Source organism: Aspergillus novofumigatus (genome assembly GCF_002847465.1).
Source record: "Aspergillus novofumigatus IBT 16806 chromosome Unknown P174scaffold_28, whole genome shotgun sequence".
In the NCBI taxonomy this organism is placed as follows: domain Eukaryota; kingdom Fungi; phylum Ascomycota; class Eurotiomycetes; order Eurotiales; family Aspergillaceae; genus Aspergillus; species Aspergillus novofumigatus.
In genome coordinates this window covers 1-13,173 of record NW_020194301.1, presented here as the reverse complement: position 1 = coordinate 13,173, position 13,173 = coordinate 1, and the positions used below count along the sequence as shown (strand labels likewise).

At 43.1% G+C, this 13,173-nt stretch overlaps 2 protein-coding genes across 2 annotated transcripts; both read left to right on the top strand.

Annotated features, from left to right (window-relative positions):
• Positions 1–1,173: 1,173 nt before the first annotated feature.
• Positions 1,174–2,754, top strand: P174DRAFT_455644 (uncharacterized protein; the record flags this gene model as incomplete). The annotated part of the gene is made up of 4 exons (XM_024829341.1): positions 1,174–1,443; positions 1,531–1,839; positions 1,875–2,126; positions 2,250–2,754. 4 exons carry the CDS (start codon positions 1,174–1,176, stop codon positions 2,628–2,630), a joined length of 1,212 nt encoding a protein of 403 aa, XP_024676844.1. The 3' UTR covers positions 2,631–2,754.
• Positions 2,755–3,199: 445 nt separating this feature from the next.
• P174DRAFT_380889 (uncharacterized protein) lies at positions 3,200–3,640 on the top strand (the record flags this gene model as incomplete). Its single annotated transcript, XM_024823030.1, has 1 exon — positions 3,200–3,640. A coding segment is annotated over one exon (441 nt), but the record flags the coding sequence as incomplete, so codon positions are not given.
• Between the last annotated feature and the right edge of the window lie 9,533 nt (positions 3,641–13,173).

Sequence of the window (13,173 nt, the reverse complement as noted above, 5' to 3'; positions counted from 1 at the left end):
CACAGATGATCAACTTGGGGAGATTGATGAGGGATATGGTAGTGATGACCCCCCATCATTGCCACCATCATTGCCGCCATCATCCATCCATAGCAATGATCCATTGCCCGCGGTCAATATTCGCCAGAGCTGCTGACTGTTCCAGGAGCAGGTGACATGGATGATGTACTAGTTTATGATCTGTGGGACACACAGCCCCATAGAAACATTGCTAGACTGGCGCATGTATGGATTAAAGGTCTATTATAATTATACCGCGCCTGGACATGTGACATGGATGGGGAGGACTAACTGTTATATTAGCAGATGGCATTCATAATGGGGGATTTTTGGGGATTCATCCATGGATTAGTAACTGCAGTGAGGGAGATACTTGGCCATTTATGCATGTAGGATCATGTGCAGATGCCTGCCATTCCCTGGACGGCATTATATGATGATCCCAGCCAGAGCCAGGTGGGGTGGAACTTTTTGCATGACGCACGGACCCAGTGGCCGGTGGATGGGACCCACTGGATGATCAACTGGCTGCAGGCCAAGCCGGTCATGCAGCGGCATTTCCTGTGGGGGGCTGATTCTACTGCAGTACCATCCAGCAGTACTGGCAGCGCGTGGCCTAGTTCAAGGAGAAATTAGCCATTCTGGTGCATGTCACTGTGGGGCAGCCAGTGCGGGCCCTGGAGTTGTTAAGCATTTAGCATTGCAACATGGTGAACAGTCAACAGCGGAATATATATATTGAGGATGGCATGGTGACATTTGTGATGGCATATTATAAGGGGTTCCACGCTAGCAATGATGTGAAGATCATCCATTGATATGTGCCGCGGGAGGTCGGGGAGTTAGTAGTATGGTATATATGGCTGGTGATGCCATTCATTAATCAGTTAGCTGCATGGCAGGCGGCGCAGGCGGCGCAGGGAAGTCAGGCAGCGCAGGGAAGTCACGCCATGCAGGGAAGTCAGGCAGCGCAGGGAAGTCACGCCATGCAGGGAAGTCACGCCGTGCAGGGAAGTCATGCTGTGCAGGGAAGTCACGCCGTGCAGGGAAGTCACGCCGTGCAGGGAAGTCACGCCGTGCAGGGAAGCCGGGCCGCGCAGGGAAGTGACGCCGCGCAGGGGAGCCAGCCCGCGCAGGCATGGTTATAGGCCCTGACCCCGGTACTGGCCGCGAATGGTCATCCGAGCGGTTCCGGGAGCATTGAAATGGGAAACCCGCACCCAGCTAGGCACCGCCATCCATATCGCTGCATACCGGGACATCGCCATTGGCATCAGCCGCCAATTTTTGCGGCCGTCCACCGCGTTCCCCCATAATATCCAGGAGGCCAAGCCGGCCCCAGCTGCCATGGATGCTGATGCCGAGGAGGGCATGGATATTGAGCAGTGGATAGGCCATATTGCTGATTTACAGGCCACCCATTCATCACACATTGCTGGTATGGTATATGGCCATATCATGCAGGAATAGGCCGGCAGCACGGCCCACCAGCAGGAGATGTTCCAGTTATCCAGCACTGATTAGCATCAGTTTTTAGGGTTTAGCGCCCCGGGCCACCCATCCATATTAGGCAAGCGCAAACAGGCCCCGTGGGAGGATGAGGCCAAGGTCAGCCGCATGGAACGCCGCCACCAGCTAGCCACCATGGATCTGGAGGCTGCCGCGCAGCGCATGACCAGGCGGCCCGACATGCAGTTCCAGGGGGTGCAGGACCCGGCGATGCGGGCCATCCAGCGGGGTGAGAGCCCTGTGGTGGCAGTGATGCCCACTGGTGGGGGGAAGAGCATGCTGTTCATGGTGCCCGCATTCACCGCCCCCAGGGGCATCACCATTGTTATGGTGCTACTTGTCGCATTACAAGCTGATATGACCAGGCGCTGCCAGGAGCTTGGCATATTGTGTGTGCCATGGGAGAGCCGGCGGCCCCTAATGCCGCATCCATTGTGTTGGTGATGCCTGAATCCGCGGTGAGCCCCGATTTCCAGACGTTTTTGAACTGGCTGCGGTGGACCCGGTGGTTGGACTGGATCATGATTGATGAATGCCATGTGGTGTTGAATTCCCAGCATGATTTCCGGCCCCAGATGGCTCAGCTGGGCTGGTTGGTCCAGGCCCGCACCCAGATGGTATGGTTGACCGCCACGTTGCCCCCGAGTATGGAGGCCAAATTATGCCGGCGGATGAAGTATGACTGGGCCGCCATGACCATATACCGGGCCTGGACCAGCTGGCTGAACGTGGCATACTAGGTGTGGTGGCCAGACATGACTGGGGTGGGCCGGGGCCCATATCAGTGGATTAAGAGTGAGGCGGTGGTGGCATTCATTCAGGACTGCATCCGACGGGCCGCTGGGGGGAAGGTCATCATATATGCGAATATCATTGGGCAGGTGACGGCCATGGCGTGGGTGCTTGGGTGTGAGGCGTATTACAGTGAGCAGTTAGACAAGGCTGGGGTGCTGGTGTGGTTCATGGGGGCCAGCCCCGTGATCACCACCACCAGCGCGTTAGGCATGGGGGTGGACATCCCCAATATCTGCAGCATCATCCATATTAGGACCCCCGGACGTTACTGGATTACGCGCAGGAGAGTGGCCGGGCTGGGTGAGATGGACAGCGCAGTGAGGTAATCATTATCCAGCCAGCTGGGTGGGATGCCCCAGCTCCATGGATGGAGGGCGTCGCCCATGAGGACTAGGAGCGGGTTGCTGAGTATATGGGGGTGGTGGAAGGCATTAGGTGCCGCCGGGTCGTGTTAGATCAGTATTTAGACAGAGTGGTGGACGGGTATCAGCGGCGGTATTGCCAGGATGCAGATCCTGGGGAGCAGATATGTGATGGGTATAATCCCAATTAGGCAGAGCCAGAGGTGGATCCAGCCAGGGTTGGTAGCAGCCCAGTGCCGGGTGAGGCAGCCCCAGAGGCCCCATGTGAGGCAGGCAGCGAGGCAGGCAGCAAGGCAGGGAGAGAGGCACCCCAGGTCAGCCAGAGCCAGGTACCATGTGAGGCTGCTAGGGACGCTGCCAGTCCCACCCCATCTAATAAGTTATTTTGCAGCCAGCCATCCATTCTGATGGCAGTATGGCACGCCCAGCAGGCGCAGGCCCAGCAGTAGGCTGCCATGGATATCTAGCAGTAGCAGCATCAGACCCAGCAGGGTTTGGATGAGGAGATGGCCCAGGCCAAATACATGCAGTAGCAGGACCAATGTTATATATGCGCCATGCAGGGGGGTAATGGTGGCCATGAGTTATATGCATGTCATCAGCCCCACAGCCAGGCTGCACGGGCATGGATGATCCGCGTGCGTCAGCAAGTGCAATATGCCCTGTATAGCGCGTGTTTTTTGTGCGGCATGCCCCAATCCATATGCTGTAGGTGGGAGCCAGGCCATGCATGCAAATACCACGGGTTTTTGATCCCCATGGTGGCCATGATGTTATTTGGGCCATGGCAGGGCCAGATCAAGCCCATATGGCAGCGCTGGTTGCAGGGAATAGGGGTTGATGGGCAGGATGAGGCCCAGGTGGTCCAGTTTTTAGGGCAGGCACACCCCAACCACGAGGGGCACAGCCAGTTATTTACATCATTTTGTTGGTTACGGCGGTTATGTCAGGAGATCGAGGTTGATCAGCATTGATATATTTGGGAATGAATATATATTTTAGTATACCATAATGCGCAGAGATATATATTATACGGTTGGTTTATATAGTATGTTAGCTGAATCAGTGGTTTATACATATGCATATATATAATATCAACCATAGTTATGATAGATATAGGTAGTAGGTAGGGAGGGAGCAAGAGAGACAGTAGGTAGACAGTGAGGTAGGCAGTGAGGTAGATAGGAAGGTACACAGTGAGGCAGGCAGTGAGGTAAGCAGTGAAGCAGACAGGAAGACAAGCAGTAAGGCAGGCAGCAAGACAGGCAGTGAGGTAGACAGAATAGGAGGCAGAATGGGAGGCAGAAGGGCAGGTCAAATAGCAGGGAGAACAGCAGGCAGTGAGGTAGTGATCAGGATAGCAAGCAAGGTAGTATAGTAGATCATAAGGCCCCAGGAAGGTCATGCATGAGGCAGGCAGAACAGCAGGCAGAAAGTGAGACAGGTAGTGAGGTAGATAGTGAGGTTAATAGTAAGGCAGGCAGCAAGACAGCGAGGTAGACAGCAAGGTAGACAGCGAGGTAGACAGCAAGGTAGACAGCGAGGTAGACAGTGAGGTAGACAGCAAGGTAGACAGCGAGGTAGACAGCGAGGTAGACAGCAAGGTAGACAGCGAGGTAGACAGCAAGGTAGATAGTAGGTAGGCAGTAAGGCAGGCAGTGAGGTAAGCAGTGAAGCAGACAGGAAGACAGGCAGTAAGGCAGGTAGTAAGGCAGGCAGCAAGGCAGGCAGCGAGGTAAGCAGCAAGGCAGGTAGTAAGATAAGCAGTAAGGCAGGTAGTAAGGTAGGCAGTGAGGCAGGCAGTGAAGGAGGTAGTAAGGCAGGTAGTGAGGCAGGCAGCATGATAGGCAGTAAGACCAGCAGGAAGAACCCAGTAAGATAGGTAGTATAGTAGATAGTAAGGCAGGCAGTGAAGCAGGTAGTAAGGCAGGTAGTAAGGCAGGCAGCAAGACCAGCAGTGAAGCAGGCAGTAAGATAGGTAGAATAAGGCCCAGGTAGTCCAGGTGGTCCAGGGTTTTAGGTTAGTGCATCCCAACCATGAGGGGCACCGCCAGTTATTTATATTATTTTATTTAGTATAGCAGTTATATCAGGAGATCAGGTTAATCAGCATTAATATATTAATGAATGAATATATATATTTCAGGATACCATAATGCGCAGAGATATATATTATACATTTAGTTTATAGAGTATATTAGCGAATCCGTGGTTTATACGCAGGGATATATATATAAGTGACATATCAGGGAATATATATCATATTAACCATAGTTAGGAGAGAGGTAGGTAGCAAGGTAGACAGTAAGGTAGATAGTGAGGTAGATAGTGAGATAGGCAGTGAGGTAGGCAGTAAGGCAGGCAATGAGCAAGGGGGGCAGCGAGCTAGGCAGTGAGCGAGGGGGCAGTAAGCAAGACAGGCAGTGAGCAAGCCAGTTAGTGAGTGAGCTAGTAAGCGAGGCAGTGAGTGAGGGAGTCAGTGAGCAAGCTAGCTAGTGAGGCAGGCAGTGAGCAAGCCAGGCAGTGAGCGAGGGAGGCAGTGAGCAAGCCAGGCAGTGAGCAAGCCAGGCAGTGAGTGAGGGAGGCAGTGACCAAGGTAGTAAGTGAGGGAGGCAGGCAGTGAGCAAGCCAGGCAGTGAGCAAGTGAGGTAGTGAGTGAGGGAGGCAGTGAGCAAGGGAGCAAGCAAGTCAGGCATTGAGGCAGGCAGTGAGGGAGGCAGTGAACAAGCTAGGCAGTAAGTAAGGCAGGCAGTGAGTGAGGGAGGCAGGCAGTGAGCAAGTTAGGCAGTGAGCGAGCAAGGCAGTGAGTAAGGGAGTTAGTGACTGAGGTAGTGAGCAAGGCAGGCAGTGAGCAAGCCAGGCATTAAGGCAGGCAGTGAGGGAGGCAGTGAACAAGGGAGGCAGGCAGTGAGCAAGTTAGGCAGTGAGCAAGCGAGGCAGTGAGTAAGGGAGTCAGTGAGCGAGGCAGTGAGCAAGGGAGGCAGGCAGCAAGTGAGGCAGCAAGACAGGCAGCAAGACAGGCAATAAGACAGGCAGCGAGGGAGGCAGTGAGCAAGATAGTGAGTGAGATAGTAAGGGAGGCAGTGAGTGAGATAGTGAGGGAGGCAGTGAGTGAGATAGTGAGTGAGATAGTGAGGGAGGCAGTGAGACAGTAAGCTAGACAGTGAGATAGGCAGTCAGTGAGTCAGGCAGTGAGTGAGCGAGGCAGTGAACAAGCCAGTCAGTCAGCAAGCCAGTCAGTAAGTGAGCTAGCAAGCAAGGCAGTGAGTAGGGGAGTTAGTGAGCGAGCCAGCTAGTAAGGCAGGCAGTGAGCAAGCCAGTTAGTGAGCGAGGGAGGCAGTGAGCAAGGCAGGCAGTAAGCAAGCCAGGCAGTGAGCGAGCGAGGCAGTGAGTGAGGGAGCAAGTGAGTCAGGCATTAAGGTAGGCAGTGAGGGAGGCAGTGAATGAGCCAGGCAGTAAGCAAGGCAGGCAGTGAGCAAGTAAGGTAGTGAGTAAGGGAAGCACGCAGTGAGCAAGTCAGGCAGTGAGGTAGGCAGCAAGCAAGGCAGGCAGCAAGTGAGGCAGTAAGTGAGGCAGGCAGTAAGTAGGCAGTAAGACAGGCAGTGAGGTAGATAGTAAGATAGATAGTAAGGTAGACAGTAAGATAGATAGTGAGGTTAATAGTAAGGTAGATAGTGTAGTCAATAGTAAGGTAGGTAATAAGGTAGATAGTAATATAAATATCATAGTAGATAGTAAGGTTAATAGTAAGGTAAGTAGTAAGAGAGGTAGTAATATTAGTAGATTAAGATTAGTTAGCATCCATATATTAAGTAATAGATATATATTAGGAGATCAAGGTTAATTAGGATTAATATATTAAGTAAATAAATATATATATTTTAGGATACCATAATAGCAGCAGAGATATATATTATATATTTAGTTTATATAAATATCCAAATCCATGGTTTATACATCCATATATATATATATAATTAGGTATCAGGGGGATATCACCATAGTTAGGAGAGAGATAGTTAGTAAGGTAGATAATAAGATTAATAGTATAGTAGATAGTGAGGTCAACAGTAAGGTTAATAGTATAGTAGATAGTAAAGTGAATAGTAAGGTAGATAGTGAGGTAGATAGCAAGACCAGTAGTAAGATAGATAGCAAGGTTAATAGGAAGACAGGCAGCAAGAGAGGTAATAATATTAAGAGATTAAGGTTAGTTAGCATTAATATATTAGTGAATGAATATATATAAATTGGGATACCATAGTGCTCAGAGATATATATTACAGAGTTAATTATAGAGTATATTAGCTGAATCCATGGTTTATATACAGGCATATATATATATAATATTAGCCACATTCAAGAGAGAGGTAGGCAGTGAGACAGGCAGTAAGAGAGATAGTAAGGTAGCCAGCAAGGCAGGCAGTAAGGGAGGCAGTGAGTGAGGGAGGCAGGCAGCGAGCAAGTTAGGTAGTGAGTAAGTGAGGCAGTGAGTAAGGGAGTCAGTGAGCAAGATAGTAAGTAAGGTAGTGAGTGAGATAGTGAGTGAGATAGTGAGGGAGGCAGTAAGTAAGACAGTGAGGGAGGCAGTGAGTGAGATAGTGAGGGAGTGAGGCAGTGAGTAAGGCAGCAAGCAAGATAGTGAGCAAGATAGTAACATAGTGAGGGAGGCAGTAAGTGAGATAGTGAGGGAGTAAGGCAGTGAGTGAGGCAGTGAGTGAGATAGTGAGTAAGATAGTGAGGGAGGCAGTGAGTGAGGTAGTAAGTAAGATAGTGAGTAAGATAGTAAGGGAGGCAGTGAGTAAGGTAGCGAGCAAGATAGTGAGCAAGATAGTGAGTAATATAGTAAGGGAGGCAGTGAGCAAGACAGTAAGTAAGATAGTAAGTGAGATAGTGAGTGAGGTAGTAAGATAGGTAGTAAGTGAGGCAGTGAGTGAGGCAGTGACTAAGATAGTAAGTAAGGCAGGCAGTGAGCAAGTGAGGGAGGCAGCAAGACAGGCAGTAAGCAAGATAGTAAGTGAGTCAGGCAGTAAGGTAGACAGTAAGGTAGATAGTAAGGTAGACAGTAAGGTAGACAGTAAGGTAGACAGTAAGGTAGATAGTAAGGTAGATAGTAAGGTGGACAGTAAAATAGGCAGTAAGATAGGTGGTAAGACAGGTAGTGAGGTAGATAGTAAGGTAGATAGTAAGGTTAATAGTTAGGTAGGCAGTAAGAGAGGCAGTAATATCAGGAGATTAAGGTTAATCAGTAGTAATATATAAATGAATATATACATTTTAGGATACCATAATACGCAGAGATATATATTATACAGTTAGTTTATAGAGTATGTTAGCTAAATCCGTGGTTTATACACAGGCATATATATATAAATAAGACATCAGAGAATACATATAATATTAACCACATTCAGGAGAGAAGTAGGCAGTGAGATAGGTAGTAAGGTAGTTAGTGGGCAAGGCAGTAAGCAAGATAGTAAGGGAGGTAGTAAGATAGGCAGTGAGTAAGGCAATAAGGGAGCTAGTGAGTAAGATAGTAAGATAGGAAGTGAGTAAGGTAGTGTATGAGATAGTAAGGGAGATAGTAAGATAGGTAGTAAGATAATAAGTAAATAGATAAGTAGGGTAGTAAGATAGTAATGCAGGTAAAAGGCCCCAGGGAGATTATATATCAGGTAGACCATAAGGTAGATAAGAGATAGAGAGGGAGGTATTTAGTAAAATAAGGAGAATAGATAGAAGGTAAGAGGTAGTAAGGAGAATAAAGTAAGGAAGGATAAGTAATAGAGTAAGGGTTAGTAAGTTTAAGATAAGAATAAGGGGTAGAAATATATAAGATAGAGAGAGTTTTAGTAAAGAGAAGAAATAAATATAATTAAAAATAGAAGAAGAAAGGGAAGAGGAAAGGGAAGAGGAAAGGAAAGAGGAAAGGGAAGAGGAAAGGGAATAGAAAAGAAAAGAAAATAAAAGGTAATAATAAGAGAGAGAATAAGGGTTAGGAATAAAATAGAAATTATTAATATATTAAGGTAAGGGTTAGAATTATTAAAGAGAATAAGGATTTAATAGAGAGATAGATAGAATAAGAGGAGAGAGTTAGAGATAAAGAGGGTATTAAGTAATAGGAATTTAAGAATAATAAGTTAAAATTAGAGGAAAGATTAAGGATGGAGTAAGGGTTAGATAGTAAGAAGATAATAGATAGAAAAGAAAGAGGAAAGAAGAAAGAAAAGAAAAGAAAGAAGAGATAGATATAGAAAAAAGAATAATTAGAATTTTAGTAAGAGATTAGATAAGGGATAGAGTAAGGGTTAGTATAATTAAGAATATAGGTTATAATATAAAAGAGAGGAGAGAGAGAGTAAAAGATAAGGTTAGGATTTAGAATTATTAAATAGAATAAGAAAAAAAGAGAGTCATTAATAATAGAAGACAAGAGAATTTAGGATAGAGAGAATAAGGATTAAAAGAGATTAGATTAATTATAAGATAAGAGAGGAGAAGGGTTCATAATTAAATAAATAAGAGAGAAGAATAAGAAAGAAAAGAAGAAAGAGTAGAGAAGAGAAGAAAGGATTAAAGTTAGGATTTAATAAGTAGATTAGAAGAAGAATATAAGATATATAAGAAGTAAAAAAAGGGAGAAGGTAGAGATAGTAAGAAAAAGAAGATAGTAAGGGATTAGGTAAGGGTTCATATAAGGGTTAGTAAGTTTAGAGAAGGGAAAAGGTAGAGATAGTAAGGAAAAGAAGATAGTAAGAGATTAAGTAAGGGATCATATAAGGGTTCGTAAGTTTAGAGAAGGGAAAAGAGTATATAAGTTAATTTAGAAAGAAAAGAATAGAAGGTAAAGATAGATAAGATAGAAAGAGTTTAAGTAAAGGGTAAGAAAGAGAGGAAGAATAAGAAGAATAAGAAGAAAGAGAAGAAGAAAGAGAAGAAGAAAGAGAAGAAGAAAGAGAAGAAGAAAGAGAAGAAGAAATTAAAATTAAGGAAAGATAAAATTAAAAGAAAAGGATAAAGTTAAATAATAATTTAATAGAATGAATTAGGAATGTAGTAAGGATTAATAGAAATATTAGAGTAGAAGGGGATTAGGAATAAGATAGAGAGAGAGGGGTAGTAATTTAATAGAAAGAGGTAGTAGTTGTAAGAGAAAGAATAAGAATAATAAAAGAGAAAGAGGATTAGATTTAGTAATTAATAAAATCAGGGATTAAGAGTAGGTTAATTAGGTAGAATAAGAGATAATTTATAGGATTAGGATGAGTTAGGATTAGGAATAAGTTAGGGTTAGGAATGAGTTAGGATTAGGAATTTATTAGGATTAGGAATTTATTAGGATTAGGAATGAGTTAGGATTAGGAATTGGTTAGGATTAGGAATAAGTTAGGATTAGGAATGAGTTAGGATTAGGGATTTAGTAAGAGGTTAATAGGTTTAAAGAGTATTAAAAATTTAAATAAATAATAGTTTATAATAAGATAGGATTAGTTAGGTAAGAGATAGAATAAGAATTCAGTCCAGTAAGGGATAGAGGAAGGGTTAGTTAGTTTAACATAGGAAGAGGATATTTAGAGTTAGAGAGATAAGAAAGAAAGAGAGAAAGAGAAGAAAGAGAAAGAATTATAGATAGAGATTAATATAAGTAAGAGTTTAAGAGTGAGGGATTTAAAATTAAGTTAATATTAGTTAGATTAAAGAAAGAAAGAAGGGAGAGGAGGAAGGGTTAATAAGAGTAGAGATAGATAGATATAGGAAAATAAGGATTTAGAAGGATTTAGGAAGAGAGAGGATTTAGAATGAAGATAGAAAGAAGAGAGGAGAAGAGAAGGAAATAAGTTATAGGATATTAATTTAAAGAGATTTAAGTAGGTATAAGGTTATAGAAAGTAATATAGGATAAAGAAGGGGATAATTATTAATAGGATAAGGATATTAATAAGGGGGAGGGTTAGGATGAGGGTAGGGATTAGGATAAGTAGAAGGGTGAGGATTTAGATATAGATAAGGGTAAGGGTAAGGATTAGGATGAGGATAAGGATAAGTAGAAGGGTAAGGGTAAGGATTAGGATGAGGATAAGGATAAGTAGAAGGGTGAGGGATAAAGGATTAGAATAAGAGAAGGATAAGAATAAGTATTAGAATTAGGATAAAGATTTAGGAATTAGTAAGGGTAAGTTATTTAGAGTAGATAGAGATTAAGGGAATAAGAGATTAGAATTTAAAGTAAAAGCAAAAAAAGGGGTTTTAAGAGATTAGATAGAAGAAGAGGTAGAAGAGAATTTAGGGATAGATTAAGAGGAGAGAAGAAGGAGTAATAAGAGTAGAAAGGGAGATAATTTAAAAAGAGAGATATAGTTTAAGAAGAGTAAGGATTAATAAGTATAGAAGAAGAGATAGAGTTAGAGGAAGAAATTTAAAGATAAGAGGAATTAGAAAGAATAAATAAGAGGAGAGGATATTAGGGGTTAGTTTTAGGAGAGAATAGGGATTAGAAATAGAGAGGGTAAAGATAATTAGAGTAAGGGTAAGGATTCAGTTTAGAAGAAATAAAGAGGGTAAGGATAAGAGTGAGGGTTTAATATTAGAAGGAATAGAGAGGGTAATAATAAGAGTAAGGGTAGTGATTTAGTTTAGAAGGGATAAAGAGGGTGAGGATAAGAGTAAGGGTAAGGATTTAGATTAGAAGGGATAAGAGAGGAGATTAAGAAGAGATAGAATAAGAGATAGATAAGAGATAGAATAAGAGTAAGAGTAGAGTAAGAGTAAGGGTTAGAAGAAGAGTTAGAATAAGAGTTAATAAAAGAAGGATTAAGGAGAGGTAGAAGGAGAGTTAGAAGAAGAGATAGAAGAAGAGATTAGGAGAGGTTAGGATAGTTAGAAGGAGAGTAAGAAATAGAATAAGAGTAAGGGGTAGTAAGTGTAGATAGAAGAGAGAGATAGAGAAAGAGGTAAAGTAAGAGATAGAGTAAGAATTAAGAGAGAAATAGAGAGAAGAGATAAAAAGGGAGAAGAAAAAAGAGGTAAATAAGTAAAAAAAATAGAAAAAAGAAGAAGAAGAAAGGTCAGGGTGGAATAAGGATATAGGGAAGGATAAGATTAGGGTTAGGAGTAGGATTAGGATAAGGATAAGGGTTAGGGTATTAGTAAGAATTAGTAATTTAGAGTAGAGAGAGGTAAAGGGTTTAAGAGATTAAAGAAAGATAGTAGAAGAAAAAAGAAGGGATTTTAAGAGAGTAGATTAAGAAGAGTAGGAAGAAGAGGATTTAGAGATAGATTAAAAAAAGAAGAGAGGGAGTTAGAAAGGGTAGAAAGAGAGAAGATTAGAAAAAAAGAGATAGTATTAGAGTAAGAAATTTCAAGATAAGAGGGATTAGATAGGATGAATTAGGGGAGAGAATAAGGATTAGGAATAGTAAGAGTAAGGATTAGAGTAAGGGTTTAGAATAGTAAGGGTAAGGATAAGAGTAAGGGTTTAGTTTAGGGGAGAGTTAGGGAGAGATAGAAGGGAGATAGAGGGAGAGATAGAAGAAGGATTAGAAGAAGAGTAAGGAATAATAAGAAGGAGAGTTAGAATAAGAGTTAGAAGAAAAGTTTTTAGGAGAGAAGGAATAAGAATAGGAGTTAAGAATAAGAGTTAGAAGAAGAGATAAAAAGGGTTAGAAGAAGAATTAGGAATAAAAATAAGAATAAAAAGTGGAAGAATAGTTAGCAAGAGTATTGAAGAGAGTTAGGGTTTGAGTAAGAAAGAGGTAAGGAGAGATAGAATAAGAATTAGAAGGAGGATTAGAGGAAGAGATAGAAGAAGGGTTAGAATAAGAGTTAGGGATAGAAAGGAGAAGAAAGAGAAAGAGAGAGTTAAGAATAGAAGGGAAGAAGGAAAGAGTTAGAGATAGAATAAAAGTAAGGGTTATTAAGTTTAGATAGGAGGAAGGGATAGAGGGAGGGATAAAGGGAGGGATAGAGGAAGGGATAGAATAAAAGTAAGGATTAGTAAGATTAGATAGGAGGAAGGGGTTAGGGTTAGGGATAGTAAATTTCAATAGAAGGAAGGGATAGAGGGAGGGGTAGAGGAAGAATAAGAGTTAGTAAGTATAGATAAGAGGGATAAAAAGAGGGAAGAAAAGAATTAGAGAAAGAAGAGATAGTAGGAGAGGGTAAGGGTTAGTAAGGATAGAAGAAGAGTTATAAGAAGAGGAAGAGGGAGGGAAGAGAGAGAGAAAGAGTTAGAGATAAGAGTTAGAAGAAGAAGGAGAGTTAGTAAAAGAGATAGAGGGTATTAGCAAAAGTAAGGGTTATTAAGTTTAGATAGGAGGAAGGGATAGAGAGAGGGGTAGAGTTAGGGATAGGATAGGATAAGAGTAAGGGTTAGTAAGTTTGGATAGGAGGAAGGGATAGAGGGAGGGGTAGAGTGCAAAAGAAGAGAGTAAGTGATAGAATCAGGGATCGGGGGGTTGGGAGATATTTTGAGTTTTAGGGTAGATTTGGGTTAGGGTTAGGGTTA